Consider the following 16,955-nt stretch of genomic DNA (forward strand, 5'->3'; position numbering starts at 1 on the left):
GCTTAATATACGGGTTTGCCTAGAAAAGGTTTATTCTTAACCATACAGGCTGCAACAACCTTGTCTTCTTTCTTGCTTTTGTTTAAATTCTACTGAGTGGTTCAGTCATTTATTTTTCATTTATTTTAGTCTCAATCTCAAGGAGCCATCACATTTAAAATTATACCCAGTGTCAAAGAACAAACCTCATCTAAAGAGGGCAAGGTAAGAACTCATTTGCTTTGAATAAGGACTCAAGATGGGATGGCTTAGCTGTGATGTACTCTGTCTCCATATGCAAATACATTTTGTAGTGGCATTTTAACGTATGTTATTTGTATGGCAGCATGCAATAAAAATAGAGACTGTTGTATTAATTATAAATAAAACATTCTTTTTTAGATCTTCATGAAAGCTCTATTTGATTATGACCCCAGTGAGGATAAAGCTATTCCCTGCAAAGAAGCTGGACTTCCTTTTAGAAAAGGTGAAATTCTTCAGATCATGAGCCAGGATGATGCAACCTGGTGGCAAGCCAAGCTTGAAGGTGATACCAATCCCAGAGCAGGCTTAATTCCTTCAAAGCATTTCCAGGAAAGGTCAGCTGTTACTGAGCTTATTTTTTTCTCTCTGATACATACAGTTACCAGTTTGCATTCAGTATAATTATTATGCCTTTACCTCATAGATTGTTTGACATTCCTTATTTGCCTGCTTACCAGCAGTAATGACAAAACCTGAAATAATACTGCTGATCAAGTTTGAAAGAAAAAGCATATGGAAAACAGTATGTTATGCGTATCTGTATTGACATAAGTACAGTATGTACATACTATAGAGCAGTTGTTTCCAATCTTGGCTCCACCAGATGCTTTACACTACAGCTCCCAAAAGCCCCAGCCAGCATTGCTAGTGGGAAAGGATTTGGAGAATTGAAGTTCAAGTGTAGGCTCAAAAGCTGAGAACAACTGTTGTTGATTAATAAAGAGCTACGGTTGTGTCTGGAGTACTTGTTAATTGCTTGTTTAAAAAATATTATTTAGGAATGTGTTTATATAAAAGCATGTTTTGGAAAAGGCTGATACTAAACGTTTATTACTCTCCTGTAGGAATAACAATTTAAAGTTTCTTTTTCTTTCTCCTTCCCTCCCTCCCCTAAACTGCTTTATAGAAGACTTGCCTTAAGAAGATCAGATGTGCAGGTTCAGCCCTTGAAAATTTCAAATAGGAAATCATGTGAGTCTGTTACAAAAATTAGATTTCACACTCCTTTCACATTTGCAAATGACATGCATCAGCACAATTAAGATGTAATTCTGATCATCATCTGTAGGTCCAAGCCTGACATCCTATAGAACAGCTGGTCCATCACTCTATCCACTATACCTCACTGGATGTCATGTAAGAATATACAGATAGGCAATTCTTTTTAAAGTTCCGGTCTACTTTGCTGAGTCAAACCAACATACTAGGATGCTCCTGTGCCATATTACAATAAAAAATACACCTCTTGGAATACGGACTGGTATTGCCAGATCCTCATGCATGAACTTCTGGAGTACTAATGTCTGAACAGGAATTACAGTTGCAGATTGGAGGGGAACGAGATTATCTTTAGAGTATGTGCATGCAAGTGTGCCATCATCACATGAAGGCTTTTGGGCGAAAAATATGTGTATCCTGGTGTTAAGAAGCTGATTAGATCATACTATAGATAATATCAAGCTAGTGGATGAGTTCTTACCACATCTGTTAAATGTTTAAACAATTGTTCATCTATCTTTTTGACTATACAGCTAGATAGGACTCTGAACCAAAAAAGTGAGTTTGTCCCAAGACATTAAAATGATTATTTTATGGTAGGAATAATAAGGCATGTTCATAAAAGAGTAGCAAGAATATCCTGGCATAGTGCTCTGCTGTGCATCTTCAGCTGAAATTGTATTGAAATAATGTCTTTTAAAGGAAGAATACCTCCATGCCTGCAGTCTCATGAACTGAAATGTTATTATGTTGAAAATAGTATCAGTTTTAATGACAAAATACAGGAGTAGCGCATAACAGCTAAAGTAACATTGGTTTGAATCAAATTATTTTATCACTGTACATCAGGTTGGACAGCATGGCAACATGAAAAGTGTCTGTAATGTTTTGGAAAACTTCTACTGGGAGTGTTTCCTTTAAATTTTAAGTAGACAGCATGAGAGCCTAGAAGGTCTTAGAAGACCTTTGAAAGAAGATGATAGGCAAAATGAAATAACATGAAATTGTGGAAGAAGGAGTTGTAATAGGAAATGGAAAGAAAAGGGAGACTCAGCGAAATTTAGAAGGGAGAGCCATATAATACGATTTACAAATGAATAAATAATTCATATATTACCTGTTACAAATTCTAAAGACAGGAGATGGCATATTAAAATGCTCATGATGCCAGCAAAATGGATTAAAATATAAAATTAACAGATTTCTATATTGTTTTTAACTCTTGACCATTGAAGAGTAATGGTACTAGATGAACTGAGAGGATCCTAGCTTTAAGAAGAAGGAATAATGACAATAATTACATGACATCAAGTCAATTCCAACTTATGTGTACCCTTTCCAAAGTTTTCTGTGTAGAGTATTCAGAAATCCCTTTCTCCTGTGGGCACTCTGGAACTATGCAGCTTGCCTACGGCTACACAGACTAGCTCTTTTTTGTGGGAGGCACAGTAGGGTATCAGATCCCTTACGTATCACTCTGCAGCCAGACTGTCATCTCACTGAGCTAGAGCAAATGGTTAATATTGTTTCAGAGATTTCTAGTAATTAAAGGAAAGGAGGTGAAGAGAAGACAGAATATTTAATGTTTTAAGGCTTACTCTTTATAGACTTAGTGCCTGGAAATGAGCTACAAATCTGAAACGTGTTCAGATTTCTCTTTTACCAACTTCTCATAAACCCTGTGTTTTTGCTGTAATCCCATCCAATATTACAGGGAGATTGGGGTATGGGGAACAATCTATTCTGCTGTTCTCAGAAGAGCTACAACAATTGCACAATATAGAAATGGATTGAACTGAAATAGTAGAGAGTCAGAATGGAACAAAAGATACTTCAAGAAGCCTCTGCAGGCATTATGGAGCCAATTTGCAGCTGTGTAGGCTGATATACAGTACCTCCTATATTAGCATATGGTATTCCTACATTTGTGCATGAAATTCTGTACATTTCAGCTGCATCTTATGATTTGGATGCTTTCTCTTGAGAGAGACGGTGAGCCTATAGTTCTGGTAACTATTCAGCTCAGTGATGTTTTCGTTTTGTCATTCTACATTTCATGTATGTTTAATTCGTGGAAGTAAAATCATTTCATGTTTTTGCCAAGCCATGATTTATCAGAATGGTGCAGATGTCAGAAGTAAGGTATCCACAGTTCACAGCCTACAAAATGTATATAAAAATTGGGTACTTGAAGGTAAATTGGATATAGAAAGTTTAAGCACCTGTTACACGAAACAGAAAAGGCATGAGAGCATTTGTTCCTATTGCTTTAAAAATTTATACTTCTAAATCCATGCTGTGTATGCTTTTCTAGAACTCTCAATGTCTCAAAGGAAAAGTTTACATAAAAGAAACTCTAGATAAAGAATCTAGAACATAGTGGTATGTGCCCACTGGTAATTTGCATCCCTGTGGCATCCCCCAAAGTGATATTTAAATGGAAAATACATGGTGTAATCTGGAATCATTGCATAGATCCATGAGGCAAAGGAGGAGCCACTTCTCTTATCAAATGAAAGGCCCTGTCTTTAACATATTGGATAGCATGAATGTATGCTTACATTGAATTGGTAGCAATTGCATGTTCGGGTGTCAAAATTATTGTGTTTGATAGCATTTGTCTTCAGAAAAGAACACACATTTTCAGTAATCAGGTCAGTTATGTTTATTTTTCTGTGTAATTATAGTAACATTGGAATAAATAGCTTGTTTTCAACATATCCAAGAAGAGTTCCACATCAGTTTTTTAAAAAATACTTATGACAAAAAAAAAATTTTTAAAGGCATCTAGGCTCTGCAAAATAATGTCTCATACATAAGTATTCTCTATAATCTGATTTATCTGAATTGACTGATTCTAATGTAATAATTTATGACAAGTCACGTGCAATAGATGGGAAGAAGATATTTATCTATTGCTTTACAAATTTACATCTAAAATGAAATATGAAAAATTGATATAAAATTTGATATGAAAATCCTGTCTTAATATCCTGAATTACATCCTGTTTCACCACATTAGGAAGAAGAAATACTTAACAGCAGTCAAATATATATAAAGTATATGTGGTCAGTTTATTATTTGTATCTTGTGACTTCATGTGGTGGTAATATAAAGAAAATGTAATCCATTTCACTAAATTGAGTTATTCTGACAATGAATTATGTACAGTCCAGTATTATGTACAGTGCCCATTGTGTATTGTGGTTAAACACTGAAATTAAAATATATAACAGTTTTATAATTTAATGCAATACTTCTGTTACATTCTACAGGCTATTCATTATTTCCATGTCATAAAAATAGGGCAACCTCCCCCCCTCCCAGATTTCTCACTTGTCAGGAAGCCAAACACACCCTCACCATTATTTCAAAACTACAATTTTTTTCCTGGCACTGAATCAGATTGCCTTAATCTCAACCATTTTTCTTGCAAAAACAGTAGACTTTATCTTTGTCATAGGCCTGCTTGCTTGTCATACATTACTTGAGGAATTGGTGGATGTTATTTGAGGCTTTTGCCACTATGAGGCCAGGACTGACCCATGCCAGTCTTTATGACTTGCTGTCTCACCTAGCAGAAGAGGCATCTGCTGAATATTTCTATTATTTGTGTAAATATTCCCTATAGTAAAAAAATTATACTAGCATTTTTGCTTTCATGTTACTTGCACAAATATTTTATGATGTAACTTTATTAAAAGTAATTTTACATATATTTTATGAACAGTTGCCAGCAAATTAAATGTTGCTGCTAAAACATTTTATACTTTCTCATTCAGATGTTAGTGTGTTGTTACATATTTCCTAGTATTCAAGTGCTGGTTTAGTAATAACTGGGGTGCCCAGATTCATTTTCTGTGAAAAATAGAATAGCCATCTAGTGTAGTAGGATGAGAATAGTGCTGTGCTCCAATGGGCTAGTGAATGTATAAATGAATGAATGAATGAATGAATAAGGTGTATCTGCTTCATGCAGTATATCCAGGGTAGAGTCATATATCTCCTATATTTACCAAACAACAGTGTTCAGAACTTCACAAGTTAGCTCAGAGCTCTTATATGTTAACTGAGATATGCTAACTGAGATAGTTTCAGTTAGCATAAAGTTTCTGTCTCATCCATCAGGGCCAGCCTGAATTTGAAGATACAAAAAATCTGTGAATGTTCAGTTTGTCCCAATTCATATTCACAACGTTGATGTATTTCTTCATTCCTTGTCTTGTATCATTTTTCTAGGATAATTTTCCTTGGGTATGCTATATATTTTATTTGTCTCTGTTCATTGTAACCAATTTGTAACACCAACCTTGTATACTATTATAGTACTGTACACAAATTAAAGTCAGATACAGGTAGACAACATGGAAAAGTGAAATTTAGAGAATTCTGTCCACTTCAGAGAAGTGGATACCGAGTTGGGTAGCTGTTACATGATCAAATTGATAAAAAAATAGGTGCAGAAAGCTGTTTGACTGAGTAGGTAATGTGAAAGATACAGTCTGTATGGAAAGCTGAGTTCCCAGAGATCCAGGCATGGCAATAGAAAGGCTGATGTGATGAGATTATGGCCAGACAGTTGGACAGAGTCATCCCACTTTGTTATCTTCTGGTTGGTCTGAGAGTTCTGGTTCAGAAAAGTAGTTCCTCTAACTCTGCACTTTATACCTGTAGCATCCTTAGTACCTCAGATGAGAGGGTCTCCCATCCCCTTGCGCAACAGAACTTCTGTCTATTTTCACTTTAAAAAACAGGGATCTCAATGAGTCATTTCTTTGCCATTTAGTTATATGTTTTAATTAATTACAGTTTCCTTATACTGTAGTATAAAGAGACATACTGTTAATAATATAAGTGTGTGCCTTTTGAACCTAATGTCCATGTGATTTACTGTATACTGTATAGTAATATCTGTACCAGAGGATGAAATTGTATCAGCCACTGCATTTGCCAGTAATACTTGATTAAGGAAGTAAGCTACTTGAGGTAAACTGGTAGTAGTAGGAAGTACTTTGACAAACAAAGCTGATGGAGATAACAGTCCAAAGAAAATGTGCACTGGTGTATGATATGGTAGTGAGTGGGGCAACAGAAGGAGGCTAGGGCCAGGCTCTCGAAGAAGGTAGATTGCTGAAGAGTTGGTATCAGTCTCAGAATTTAATAGCTTAAGAATTTCATTTGGAAATATATTAATTTTCATTTCCTCTTCTTGGTAACAGTTTGAGAATTTAAATATTTCTCCCCATGTAAGTGTGGCTTTACCCAAGATTCATACAAAACTGAAAGTTCCTTTTGCTTAGCATTGTTACAGGATCAAAGATACCTTATACTCCTCCTTTCATGTACCGTTCTTTCAACAGTGGAACTAACCATGCTTAATGTTGACTAGGGTAAATGGGTTTATGCTGGAGTTTAAAGCCCTAGGGCCTAGATTACAGATACCTATAGGTGACTGTGGTATAGTAACAGTGAATTGCAGTGAAGAGTTGTTGAAGGGGACATTCCATGCCCAGAGGGTGAAAGGGCTAGTAGAAGATACACATATTTATCTGGCTCATTCCTGGTCCCTTAATTGTAGTAGAGTATTATGTGTGGCATGGAGAAAAGAGCTGTCACATCTACATAATCTTAAGAAAATGTAATTTTGGATTACAAAACTGAACTTTCTTTTCCATTTAGATTACTGCTATGCATGCTCTTAATGTGTTGTCTTACTGTTGAATTTTATAATTTTCCCAGTTTAATTATCACTTGTTAATAATTATAATAAAAATATAAATTATAGTATGTCTGCTCTCTTTTTTTCCATTCTAAGCTGAAGAAGCAGTTGAGTGTGGTAGGTGTTTATTTTTTCTCCTGTGCTTTTAACTGTTCATATGTCTACCATATCCTCAGTTACTGTAATCTTTATTTGCCTCTCATTTTTCCCTTTTGTGCTTCTCAGAGGAAACTGAAGGTGCACATACAGATTCTGAACTGAACTGAACCTGCTGGCTTGCAGGTCAGGTTTGAAAATTAGAGGAACTATGTCATCTTTTCCTTGATGGCAGTTTGAACATTAACAACAGATATAGCAGTATGTTTAGTCACGATAGTGGATTAGTTGTTGCTATATATCAGCTCTGCAAATCCCACAAAAAGCTGTAGTAGTAGATGGCTTCTGTGCATAACAGTGGCATCTGTGCATGGGGATCCCTGTGGGGTAAGGCAGGGGGTCCCACTTGTGATATCCCTGTTTGCTTTTGAATTTCTTCCTAAAGCAAGATCATATCAGGATTATGGTTCCCCAAAGCAAGATAAAACGTGTTTATTGTAGATCTTGAAGGGTATAATTCTGAAGTGAAGTTGCTCTGTTAGTTTATTGATATATATCCTTCAGCAGAGTTGGGACAGAGTGGTATCCCCTTTCCACTAATGTCTTCTGTGTATCTCAAAAACCTGTTCTGAAAGGCTAGAAATCCTCTCGGGGCCAGTTTTCAAGCCCCGCCAAGGGCTGCAAGGAGGAGGGCAGAAAGAGAGTTCTGACATGTTGGGCCATGCAGCACCAGTGTGATATTCAATCCAGGCTGCCCCTTGTTTTTTGATTTTGTTTTGTTTTTCTTTTCTTGTTTTCCTGTGTATCCCACTCTGCTGTTACTTTTTACAACAATAACAGTTGCAGGTCACTGGTTTGTTTCAAATCATCGGTCTATATAATAACTTAATATTTTTAAATGCTGTATCTTGTTTTTTCAAAGGACTTCTGGCATATTAATAAGTACCAGTACTATTTTATATCATGCAAGAAGATTATGGTCACTAAAAAAAAACCTTTTTGTCTGATCCATTGAGCCAAAGGCAACAGCTCTTAATATTCTCTGAAGATGTCTTTATCTGTGTGTTCCAGTTCTCTGAATTTTAAATTTCAATACAGTCTGCCTTTTAAAAAGATACTTTTTTATTTTTTGTCATGAAAAAGACAATTGAAAAGGTGAAAACATAAGTGTGCATGTTGCTTTATTCCGGAGTCTCTTGCTCTGCTGTAGGACAATACACTGATTTATTTTTAAACAGTGGCACATTGAAGGCTTTTTATGCTATGCTTTGTACAGTTGTCATTTTGAGTAACTCTTCTTTTGCATTTATGGCTGGGCTTCTAACTATTCTGCTTTATTTCTTGGCTTTTGTTCGGTATGCTTTTACACTTCATCCAGAGGAAGCTGAATGTACTGGTCTCAACAGTGGAGCCCATATAGGTGAGCAGTTGCTTACAAAAGACTCTTTCTTTCTCAGCTTTTTCCTGGATGAGCTACAGAGTTTGCAGGTAACAAATCAGCATCACTGCATGTTATGCATTTGTTAGATTTCAAAAATGGCTCACTGGATTTGACACAAAGGATTTACATACTAACAGTAATATATTTTACCAACATCACTGTTGAAACATCATCACTTGCTTGACTAAAATATTTGTTGTAACAACATACATGCCCATTTGTTACTATAGACAACCGTAGGATAGCTACATTTAACCTGTTTTCCAGATAATCTTAAATTCTTCATCGTTATAGTGCCCCAAAAGTAGTCTTAGAACCTTTTAGAGCCTATGGAGAAGCATTTTCCCCTTCTCCAGTGCTGCTGTGCATATGATTGTAAGAAAAAGTTTGAGGAAGTGCACTTGTCCACAAAAGCTCACATTCAAATATAGCAGTTAGCATTTAATGTTTTCATCTTCTTTATTTTTGATTTTTGTTTTGTTTTTGCCTGATACATATGATCTGACACACTCTAATGCAGCAAGGATCACTACTCCCAGTAGCCAAACCTGAGGAGGTGGCTGCAGCTGCAGTGCTAGTGCCGCAACAGGTGGCAGGCCAGGATCTGGAGCAGCTGGCACTGGTGGCGGTAGGCTGGCTGGCCAAGCTATAGGTATTAGGCAGGGTTGGGCATGACTGGAGGCGGATCCAGAGTGGGGTCTGGAGGCACCTCCATGCCTGGGATTCCTACTTCCGCCAATGCGGCTTCTGCCACCTGCTGGGTTGGTTTTGTTTGTTTGCAGTTTGGGCAGTTCGGCTCAAAAAGGCTCACCATCAGTGCCCTAATAGCTAGCCCTTAGTTCTCTTCAGTTTGCTGCATTAGCAGCATTTTGAGAGAAGTCTGGAACTTGCATGTGATTTCATTCCTCTTCAAACTGCTTCAGAAGACGACACTCAGTGTCTACAAGCTTTCTCTCCTGTATTTTGTCAGTCTCCAGAATGAAGCAGGCATACTCAATCTGGTCTTGGCAAATTCTCCCCTCTCCAAGAAATTCCACCTCAGGAACAAGGGCACACTCCCCAGAGCAGATATTAGTCCTAACAATCATCCTTTACCTTTCCATTTGTGAAAGGTCCACCCATTGCAGGAATTTGCATAAGTCTCTCCATCAACATAAGGTCGAACAAGACCCAATGCATCTCACTCCATATTTCTACCGCTCTGTGCCCCATTACTATTTGAGACCTGACTGACATTTCCTTCTGTGAATATCACCACAGGATTGCTCCCTTTCTCTTGATCCACAGAACAAAAATCAAAATCAAACAAGAGCAAGTAAATGTGATTCTAATAACCTGGTGGTTAAGACTGATTGATTGATTGATTGATTGATTGATTGATTGATTGATTGATTGATTGATTGATTGATTGATTGATTGATTGATTGATACCCCGCCCATCTGGTCTAAAAGACCACTCTAGGCAGCTTCCAATATAGTAAAAACAGTGAAATAATGCAAAAATTACAAATTTTGATTTACAGATTTGATTCACTCCACTGTTGACAGTGTCTGTGAACTTCACCAGACTTGTTGACATACAACAGAGGGAAAGTGAGGCAACAAAATATTCCCAGACTGAATGTGACAGGATTTGTCCTAAATGACTCAGATTCTGGCCTCTGCCAAAGTCTTCCAATGAGAAAATCTATAAGTGGAGCATATTTCTTTAATATGCCAGGTCTGTCTGGGCACCTAGCATCCCAGCTTCTTGAGAGACAGTAATGAAGGTTTTACTGTCCTTAAAGCAGAGAGGCTTCACTCAGTCCTCCGTGTTTACCTAGCAGCCACTGTGTCATGACAACCTCGTGGCCACTCATTACCCCATCTCTTTGTAGATCCTGTACTTAAGAAATTATTGAAAGGTCTGCTTTATACTTAACCTAAAATTCATCATCCACCAGAGTCTTGGTCCCTCTCTCTCGTCCCTACTCAGTTAATGGGGCCTCCCTTTAAGCCTGTGGTGAGCACTGACATTAGACTGCTAACCTTTAAAATTGCTTTCCTTGTTGCTGTCACATTAGTGATGTGTTCTAGTGCACTGTGCACACTTCAAAGCTACCCACCATTCCTGCAGTTTCATAAAAATGCCTTATTTCCATATATTACTGTCTTACCTAAAGTTGTTCCTCAGTTTTATACATCACAATTGAATTACCTGTATTTGCCAATCACCAGATATCTCTTGACAGATCACTTCATACCTTGGCATTCTCTGACCTTTTAGGTGTCTCGTATGAGGGAGTTTTGAAAGTGTGCTCAACTTTTCCTTTGTTATCAAGGTCGTAGGAAAGGCAATCCAGTATTATCCCAGAGATTGGCTAAATGGGTTTTGGAAACCATCAAGTTGGCTTATGAGATGGCCACTCAACCAGTACCTCAGGGTATTAGCCACCCAATAAGGGGTTCTCATGACTTCCACTGCTGCCCAAAGAGGACTCAGTTTGCCTGACATCTGCAAGGCTACGACCTGGTTTCAGGCACTATAGACTGGATATTTGTTCACAGCCAGATGCTTCTTTCAGAAGGGCAGTGCTCTCATCTGTGAAGTTCTGACATTGGTTCTCTGGTAAATGAACTTCCCCATGTGTTTGATTCATGGAGACCATGACCAAAAAAGGGCAGGTTGCTTAACTGTAACTGTAGTTCTTCAAGTGGTCCTCCATGAATTCACACATCCCACCCTTCTCCTCTCCGTCATGCTGAGTTTATGTCTGGATGGTGGACAGTCTGGTCATATGCAGTAGTGCTGGCGGAAGGGGAAAGCACTTCTCCATACGCTATAGAAGGTTCTGAGGCTGCTTTTTGCACAGACACAGAAGCCCTGCATGTGAAATCACTGATAACAACTCAAAGAAAAACAGTTATAGGTAAGCAAATTAGTAGTGATGTGTCCATGTCTTGCTTGCCTATTAACCAAGCTGATAATACACTGGAGAAGCTCATATTTACTCACATACTTTTGGAATTAGATTTTATGGGTTTGCTGATGGGATTTTAATACATATTTTAATTCCTAAGTGAGAAGTATTAGAGTAGTTAAGCCTAAAATATATGATATGGTTATGAATTATGAAATTTGGTGCAGACATGTATTGAAAACATGCTAACAGTAAATGTGTTCTGTCTTTTACCCACAGAACTATCCTATTTGGTAAATAAAAAACAGATTGAGTTTTATTTCTGTGTTCCAAGAGAGAAGAAATAAATTGTAAGACATGCAGAAATCACATGGTTTTGTATGTAATCATAATTTTTATATATTGTGTGTTACACAGAATAACTCTTAATAATAATTATTATTATGTGCCGTCAAATCAGTTCTAACTTAAGTCTTAGGTCATCCCAAAATCATTTATTGACTGGAATCCTGTTGAGTAAGTAATGACCTTAGAACTGTGATGGCATCAACTGTGGCCATTTTGGGGGAATTAAAAACTTCATATTCCACTTGGCAACATTCTGAGGATTGCCAGGGATCCTCCTTGTCCTAGGAAAACCTTTGGGACCTGCAGAACAGAAAGGGAAACTCTTTAATGCCTGAAATCACCACTGCTGGAACTGCATTAAAGAGCAATTGTAAAATTGGTGATTTTAAAGAAGCCTTCAAAAGCCCCCAAATGGTAGTGGCACAGCTGAGTATTGGCCACAGCTGATAACATTATCATAGTTGTGTGATTGTAACTTGTACAACAGGGTTCTGTCATGTTTGGCAGTCCAGTGCAATACTCCCTATTTTTCCTCGGAAAAAAAATAAGGAATGGACTATGCATCTCAAAGTTTTCTATCAGGTGCCCTAAATCATATATTTGAACTATCAGGGAAGAATTCTCTGTGACTCAACACATGAGTCCATGCCCCCTGGATATAATAGGACTCCATAGCAATATTTTTGTGGGAAAAGAAAAATTGGCTTGGGACTCATGGAACATATTTTCATATGTTGCATCTGCCTTTCTGACTGGCAGATACCTCAGACATAAATCACTGACTATACTGCTTTTTGAAAGAATTGTATTATGGTTCTGTATTATAAGAACTAGTGATGTGTGCATAATCAAAAAGGCAAATCAGCATCTGTTTTCAAAAAGATCTAGGTTTCTGGAGAATATTCTACCTATATGAATATCTTTCAGATGATGCATACAGACTGTCTGGGATGATGTGTTTGGATAAGTGCTTCACAGAGATCTCAAGTCTTGTCAATTGGACTTGGGAAAGAAAAGATTTCAGTGATTATCAATGTAGACAACTCACGGGCATAGCCAGGACACATACTATGAGCAGATAGATGCACTGTAGCTGTGCACCTATGGATGTAGTGCACTGCAATACTTTTCTCTGACACTGTGGAGGAAATTGGTTTCAGAAATGATTTAATTTTAGTAAACACTACTACCACTGACGTGGATCCTACATTATATTTACGTAATTGGTGAGAGCTTTCCCACAACAGAGTTCTGAAGACCATTTTTGCTGATGGCCCCTTCCTTTCCATAACTCACTCTCTTAAAAAAACACACAGCCTGCAAATATGCTCCAGAGAGTTTTGGGGCACTACAACAATGGCAAGGGTGGGGGAATGCAAAAGAAAGAAGTAATTTAATATGGTGCCCTTCTCTCTTCCTACCAACAGAAGATTCTACTGAATCGACTGTCTTCTGCACATAGGAAGGCTGAACACCAAATATATTCTACATAACCTATTAACCTAAGCAGCAAGCATATTTAGCATTATAGTTTATGCAAAATGTCAGATATCATGTCCATGACCATAGTTCTGCTTCAGAAATCAGTTTATGCCCTATAACCAGAGTGAGCCCAGTACAGCCATTGAGCCACATAAGGTCCCCAAGAGTACCTAAGAGCCCCACATAAGAAAATTGCTTTACAAAAACTAGTACTTTCTGGTCCTTGAATTGTTCAAGAGCAACAATTTTCACTCTATGAGACGGTAAAGGGGGTAAAATAGATAAATAAATCATATGTAACAGTAGTAACACTGATGTGGATCCTAAACAATATTCCATTGGTGAGTGAGCTGTTCATGGTTTTTAACATCTCTTTTTGGGCTTTGCATGTCCAGCTGAAGGGGCGGGAGGCACCTTTTTTCCCCGCCCCACCATGGTAGCCCTCTTAGATTGTACATGTAGCTAAGATATATGTATGTTTATTTCTGGATTTTTAATTTTGTGTTAGTGTTAATACAAAATGATTTTCAGATATAATTGGATGTGTTCGCACTACCTGATAAAGCAATCCTCTGTGAATTCTTGGTTTTTCAGTAGAGATGGAGGTATACGAATACAAATATCCCCGCACAGCTGGGGCTGGACCATCCACTCACACACCTGCCTCCGGCAGCCCCTCTCTTCCTATCAGTCGCTCTGGAGTGCCACTCGGCTAGCCACTCAGCTGCCTTGCAGGGAGATTCGTGCTCTCTCCCTCTGCCAGCAGTGGCTAGATGACCGGGAAGAGAATGGCGCTTGGGAGTGATTGGAAGGATGGGCGGGGCCACCAGTGGCGGTGGACATGTGAGTGGACAGTCTGGCCCCAGGGGCCAGACCCTCGTTAACTCCAGCTGCGCAGGGATATTCATATTCGTATGCAAATGCCCCCATCTCTGTTCATCAGTCGTGTGATGTCCTCTGCCTGATTGATTTCATTTGTATTGTTTAGCAAGTAGTCCATCTGAGGGCACAGTTTGTTCTCTGGCTTGTTTTTCTTTAAACAAAAATAAGGTAAGGTAAAGGTTCCCCTTGACAATTTTGTCCAGTCGTGTCTGACTCTAGGGCGCGGTGCTCATCCCAGTTCCCAGGTCATAGAGCTAGCGTTTGTCCGAAGACAGTTTCCGTGGTCATGTGGCCAGTGCGACTTAGACACGGAACGCTGATACCTTCCCACCGAGGTGGTCCCTATTTATCTACTCGCATTTGCATGCTTTCGAACCGCTAGGCGGGAAAACAAAAATAAAGCAAACTATATGCCTTCACTGGTTTGTTGGGAGGGAAACAAACTAGAGAGGCAATTGTGCCTGCATTCAGATGGTATGGGAAACATGTTATTTAACTATTCACGTTTTAAGCCAGAGTGGTAGGGCTGTGTGCATTATCATGCTATTTGTAACTGGTAAGAGTTCATGCAGCCAAGGACATTATCTTGCATCACACATTGTTTAACAGTATTTGCACATGCATTTACTTAAAAAGAAGTTACACAATTTCACAGTACACTGTGAACACGCATACTCTTTTGTTGTCGTCTGCTGCTGTTTGTTTTCTGTTGGACCTTAAATCACTTGGAACTTTCTCTCTGTATAGCACGTTTTAATGTTCATGTGAAAATAATATAGAAAAATGTATCAGCAAAGATTCATTTATTTCCTAACACCAGGAGAGGATTCACATCAGGAGTTTTGCAATTATCACAGCATGACCATGGCAAGTTTAATGTTTTAAATCCAGAATGCACAATTTCTTCAAAAATCTTGACTTAATAACATACTCTATGAGAAGACAACGGAAATGCTTGGTGAATATACAAATTGTTCCATATTGGGAAATAAAAATGGAAAGATTAGAATCAGAGCTTGGTAGCAGAATGATATAGAGACTAATCTCAGTAAAAACAGTTGCTTTGAGAGCAACTGAGGGGAATTCATATCCATGTTACTTAATCATATATCAAAGGTAAAGTTAGTGTTTTGAACAGTGGACTTATTTTAATTGTGATACATGGAATAGCTATGTCTGACTCTTGCAAGGCAGAGGTAGCTATTTATTGAAAGACAATAGCAATATTGCTAGGGGCACTATTCAGATTAACAGTTGCAGTATTAGACCTTCATGCTGGCTGATCTCTGCCTAGAACTGCCTTGAATATTTGAAAAGAAGGGATTATAAACTGAGATACATGCTTTTAATCATTCAGAATGGAATGCACGTAACAGTAAATTGTTACATAATGGAAATTAGTGCTCTCAGGGAGAGAAAAAGCTATCCCAAACCTATTTAGATGTCAGTCAATGTTTCCTTTAAGGTGCGGGCTTGACTCTGCCCCCTCTATGCAGTCTTCCTTCTCCTCCATGCACCGACAGCATTTTCAGCCCCTTTGGTTCTGGTTGCAATGGAACATCACTGGGCCAGGTCAGAACTTTGTCACTTCTCTCCAGGATGTCATGGAACCACTGATGAGCACTCTTTGTCTATGATAGTTCAACCAGTTAGAAATTTAGTTCATAGCATAATCTGTCCAATGTTTTATCAGCTTGTTTATAAGAATGTTATGGGGGTCTTGTCAAAAGCCTTCCTCAGGTCAAAATACACTACTTCCACTGTATTCTCTTGCTTTGCCAAATTTGTAAACAAAAATGAGATTAGTCTGGCGTAACTTGTTTTCAAAAAACTCATGCCAATTTTTTTGTATTCATAACAGTCTTTTCTAAATGCTCACAGAGTGCTCTAGAATTTTTTTTTTCTAGTAATCATGTCAAACCGACTGGTTGCTAATGCCCAAATCCCTTTTTCTGTTTTCGAAAATAAATACAACTTTTGCCCCCCTGCAATCTTCCAGGACCATACCTATTCTCAAAGAATTCTCTGGGATCATAAATGGAAGCTCTGCTCCTTAGTGTTTCATCTGACCATGGAAACTTGAAATAAGTGTTCCTCTACCATCTTGTTATCTGTTTTGGACTTTAGCCCTTCCATTATGTTGTTAATTCTCTTTTTACCAATTTGAGCACAAATTCCCTTTTGGGAGAAGATGGAGACAAAGTAGATATTGAGTAGTTCTCTGTGTCACTCATTCATACTTTTTGGTATTTTCAACATAGGAGACTTAACTGTTTCCTTGTTTTTTCTCTAGTTCCAAACATAATTTAACCTTCCTCTGCTTTAATTATTTTAGCCTCTCTTGCAAGTCTGAAATAACTTTGAGATTTACTCTTCCTGACCTTTTCCCTACAAGTATTGGTTACTTGAATTCCTTAGAAATTTGGCTGTTCTTACATTTCTTATATGAGTCCCTTTCGAATCTCTTCAAAAATGAATTGCCACCATGGCTTCTTTAGATGCTCTTAGATTTTGTTTTGTTTTTGGTTCCTGGAATTACTTGCAATTATGCCTTAAATGTGCCACCTGTAAGATAAAACTGCTATCCATCCTGAACTCTCTCTTTCTAACCATGTAGTCTTACCCAGTCAGTTTTCTTAAGTGCAGCATTTGCATTATTCTACTCTCAGCTTTCCCTTTCTTTTGCAGAACAAATACCAAGAAATTATGATCTTTTCCACCTACAGCTACCACTGCTTTCAGCTTATTAACCAGCTGCTCCCTGTTAGTGAAGATCCAGTCCAAGACAGTGGATTTCCTGTCACTCTTTCCACCTTCTGGGAAATGAAAATGTCAGCAAGACAG

The 16,955-nt window shown here is 38.0% G+C and overlaps 1 protein-coding gene across 5 annotated transcripts in view; it reads left to right on the forward strand.

Moving 5' to 3' along the window:
* The window catches only part of MPP7 (MAGUK p55 scaffold protein 7), a 105,425-nt gene that overhangs the window by 66,548 nt on the left and 21,922 nt on the right, over window positions 1-16,955 (forward strand). For 3 of the 5 annotated variants that reach the window (XM_078378613.1, XM_073003016.2, XM_073003018.2), the window contains 5 exons: window positions 130-204; window positions 382-578; window positions 1,151-1,215; window positions 7,059-7,079; window positions 8,437-8,478. In XM_078378613.1, the coding sequence (XP_078234739.1) occupies window positions 130-204; window positions 382-578; window positions 1,151-1,215; window positions 7,059-7,079; window positions 8,437-8,478 (400 nt within the window). The remainder of the gene's footprint in view (window positions 1-129; window positions 205-381; window positions 579-1,150; window positions 1,216-7,058; window positions 7,080-8,436; window positions 8,479-16,955) is intronic. The other 2 variants (XM_078378614.1, XM_073003017.2) reach the window with 1 other exon arrangement.

The sequence above is a fragment of the Pogona vitticeps genome, chromosome 6 (genome assembly GCF_051106095.1).
Source record: "Pogona vitticeps strain Pit_001003342236 chromosome 6, PviZW2.1, whole genome shotgun sequence".
Classification (NCBI taxonomy): Eukaryota; Metazoa; Chordata; class Lepidosauria; order Squamata; family Agamidae; genus Pogona; species Pogona vitticeps.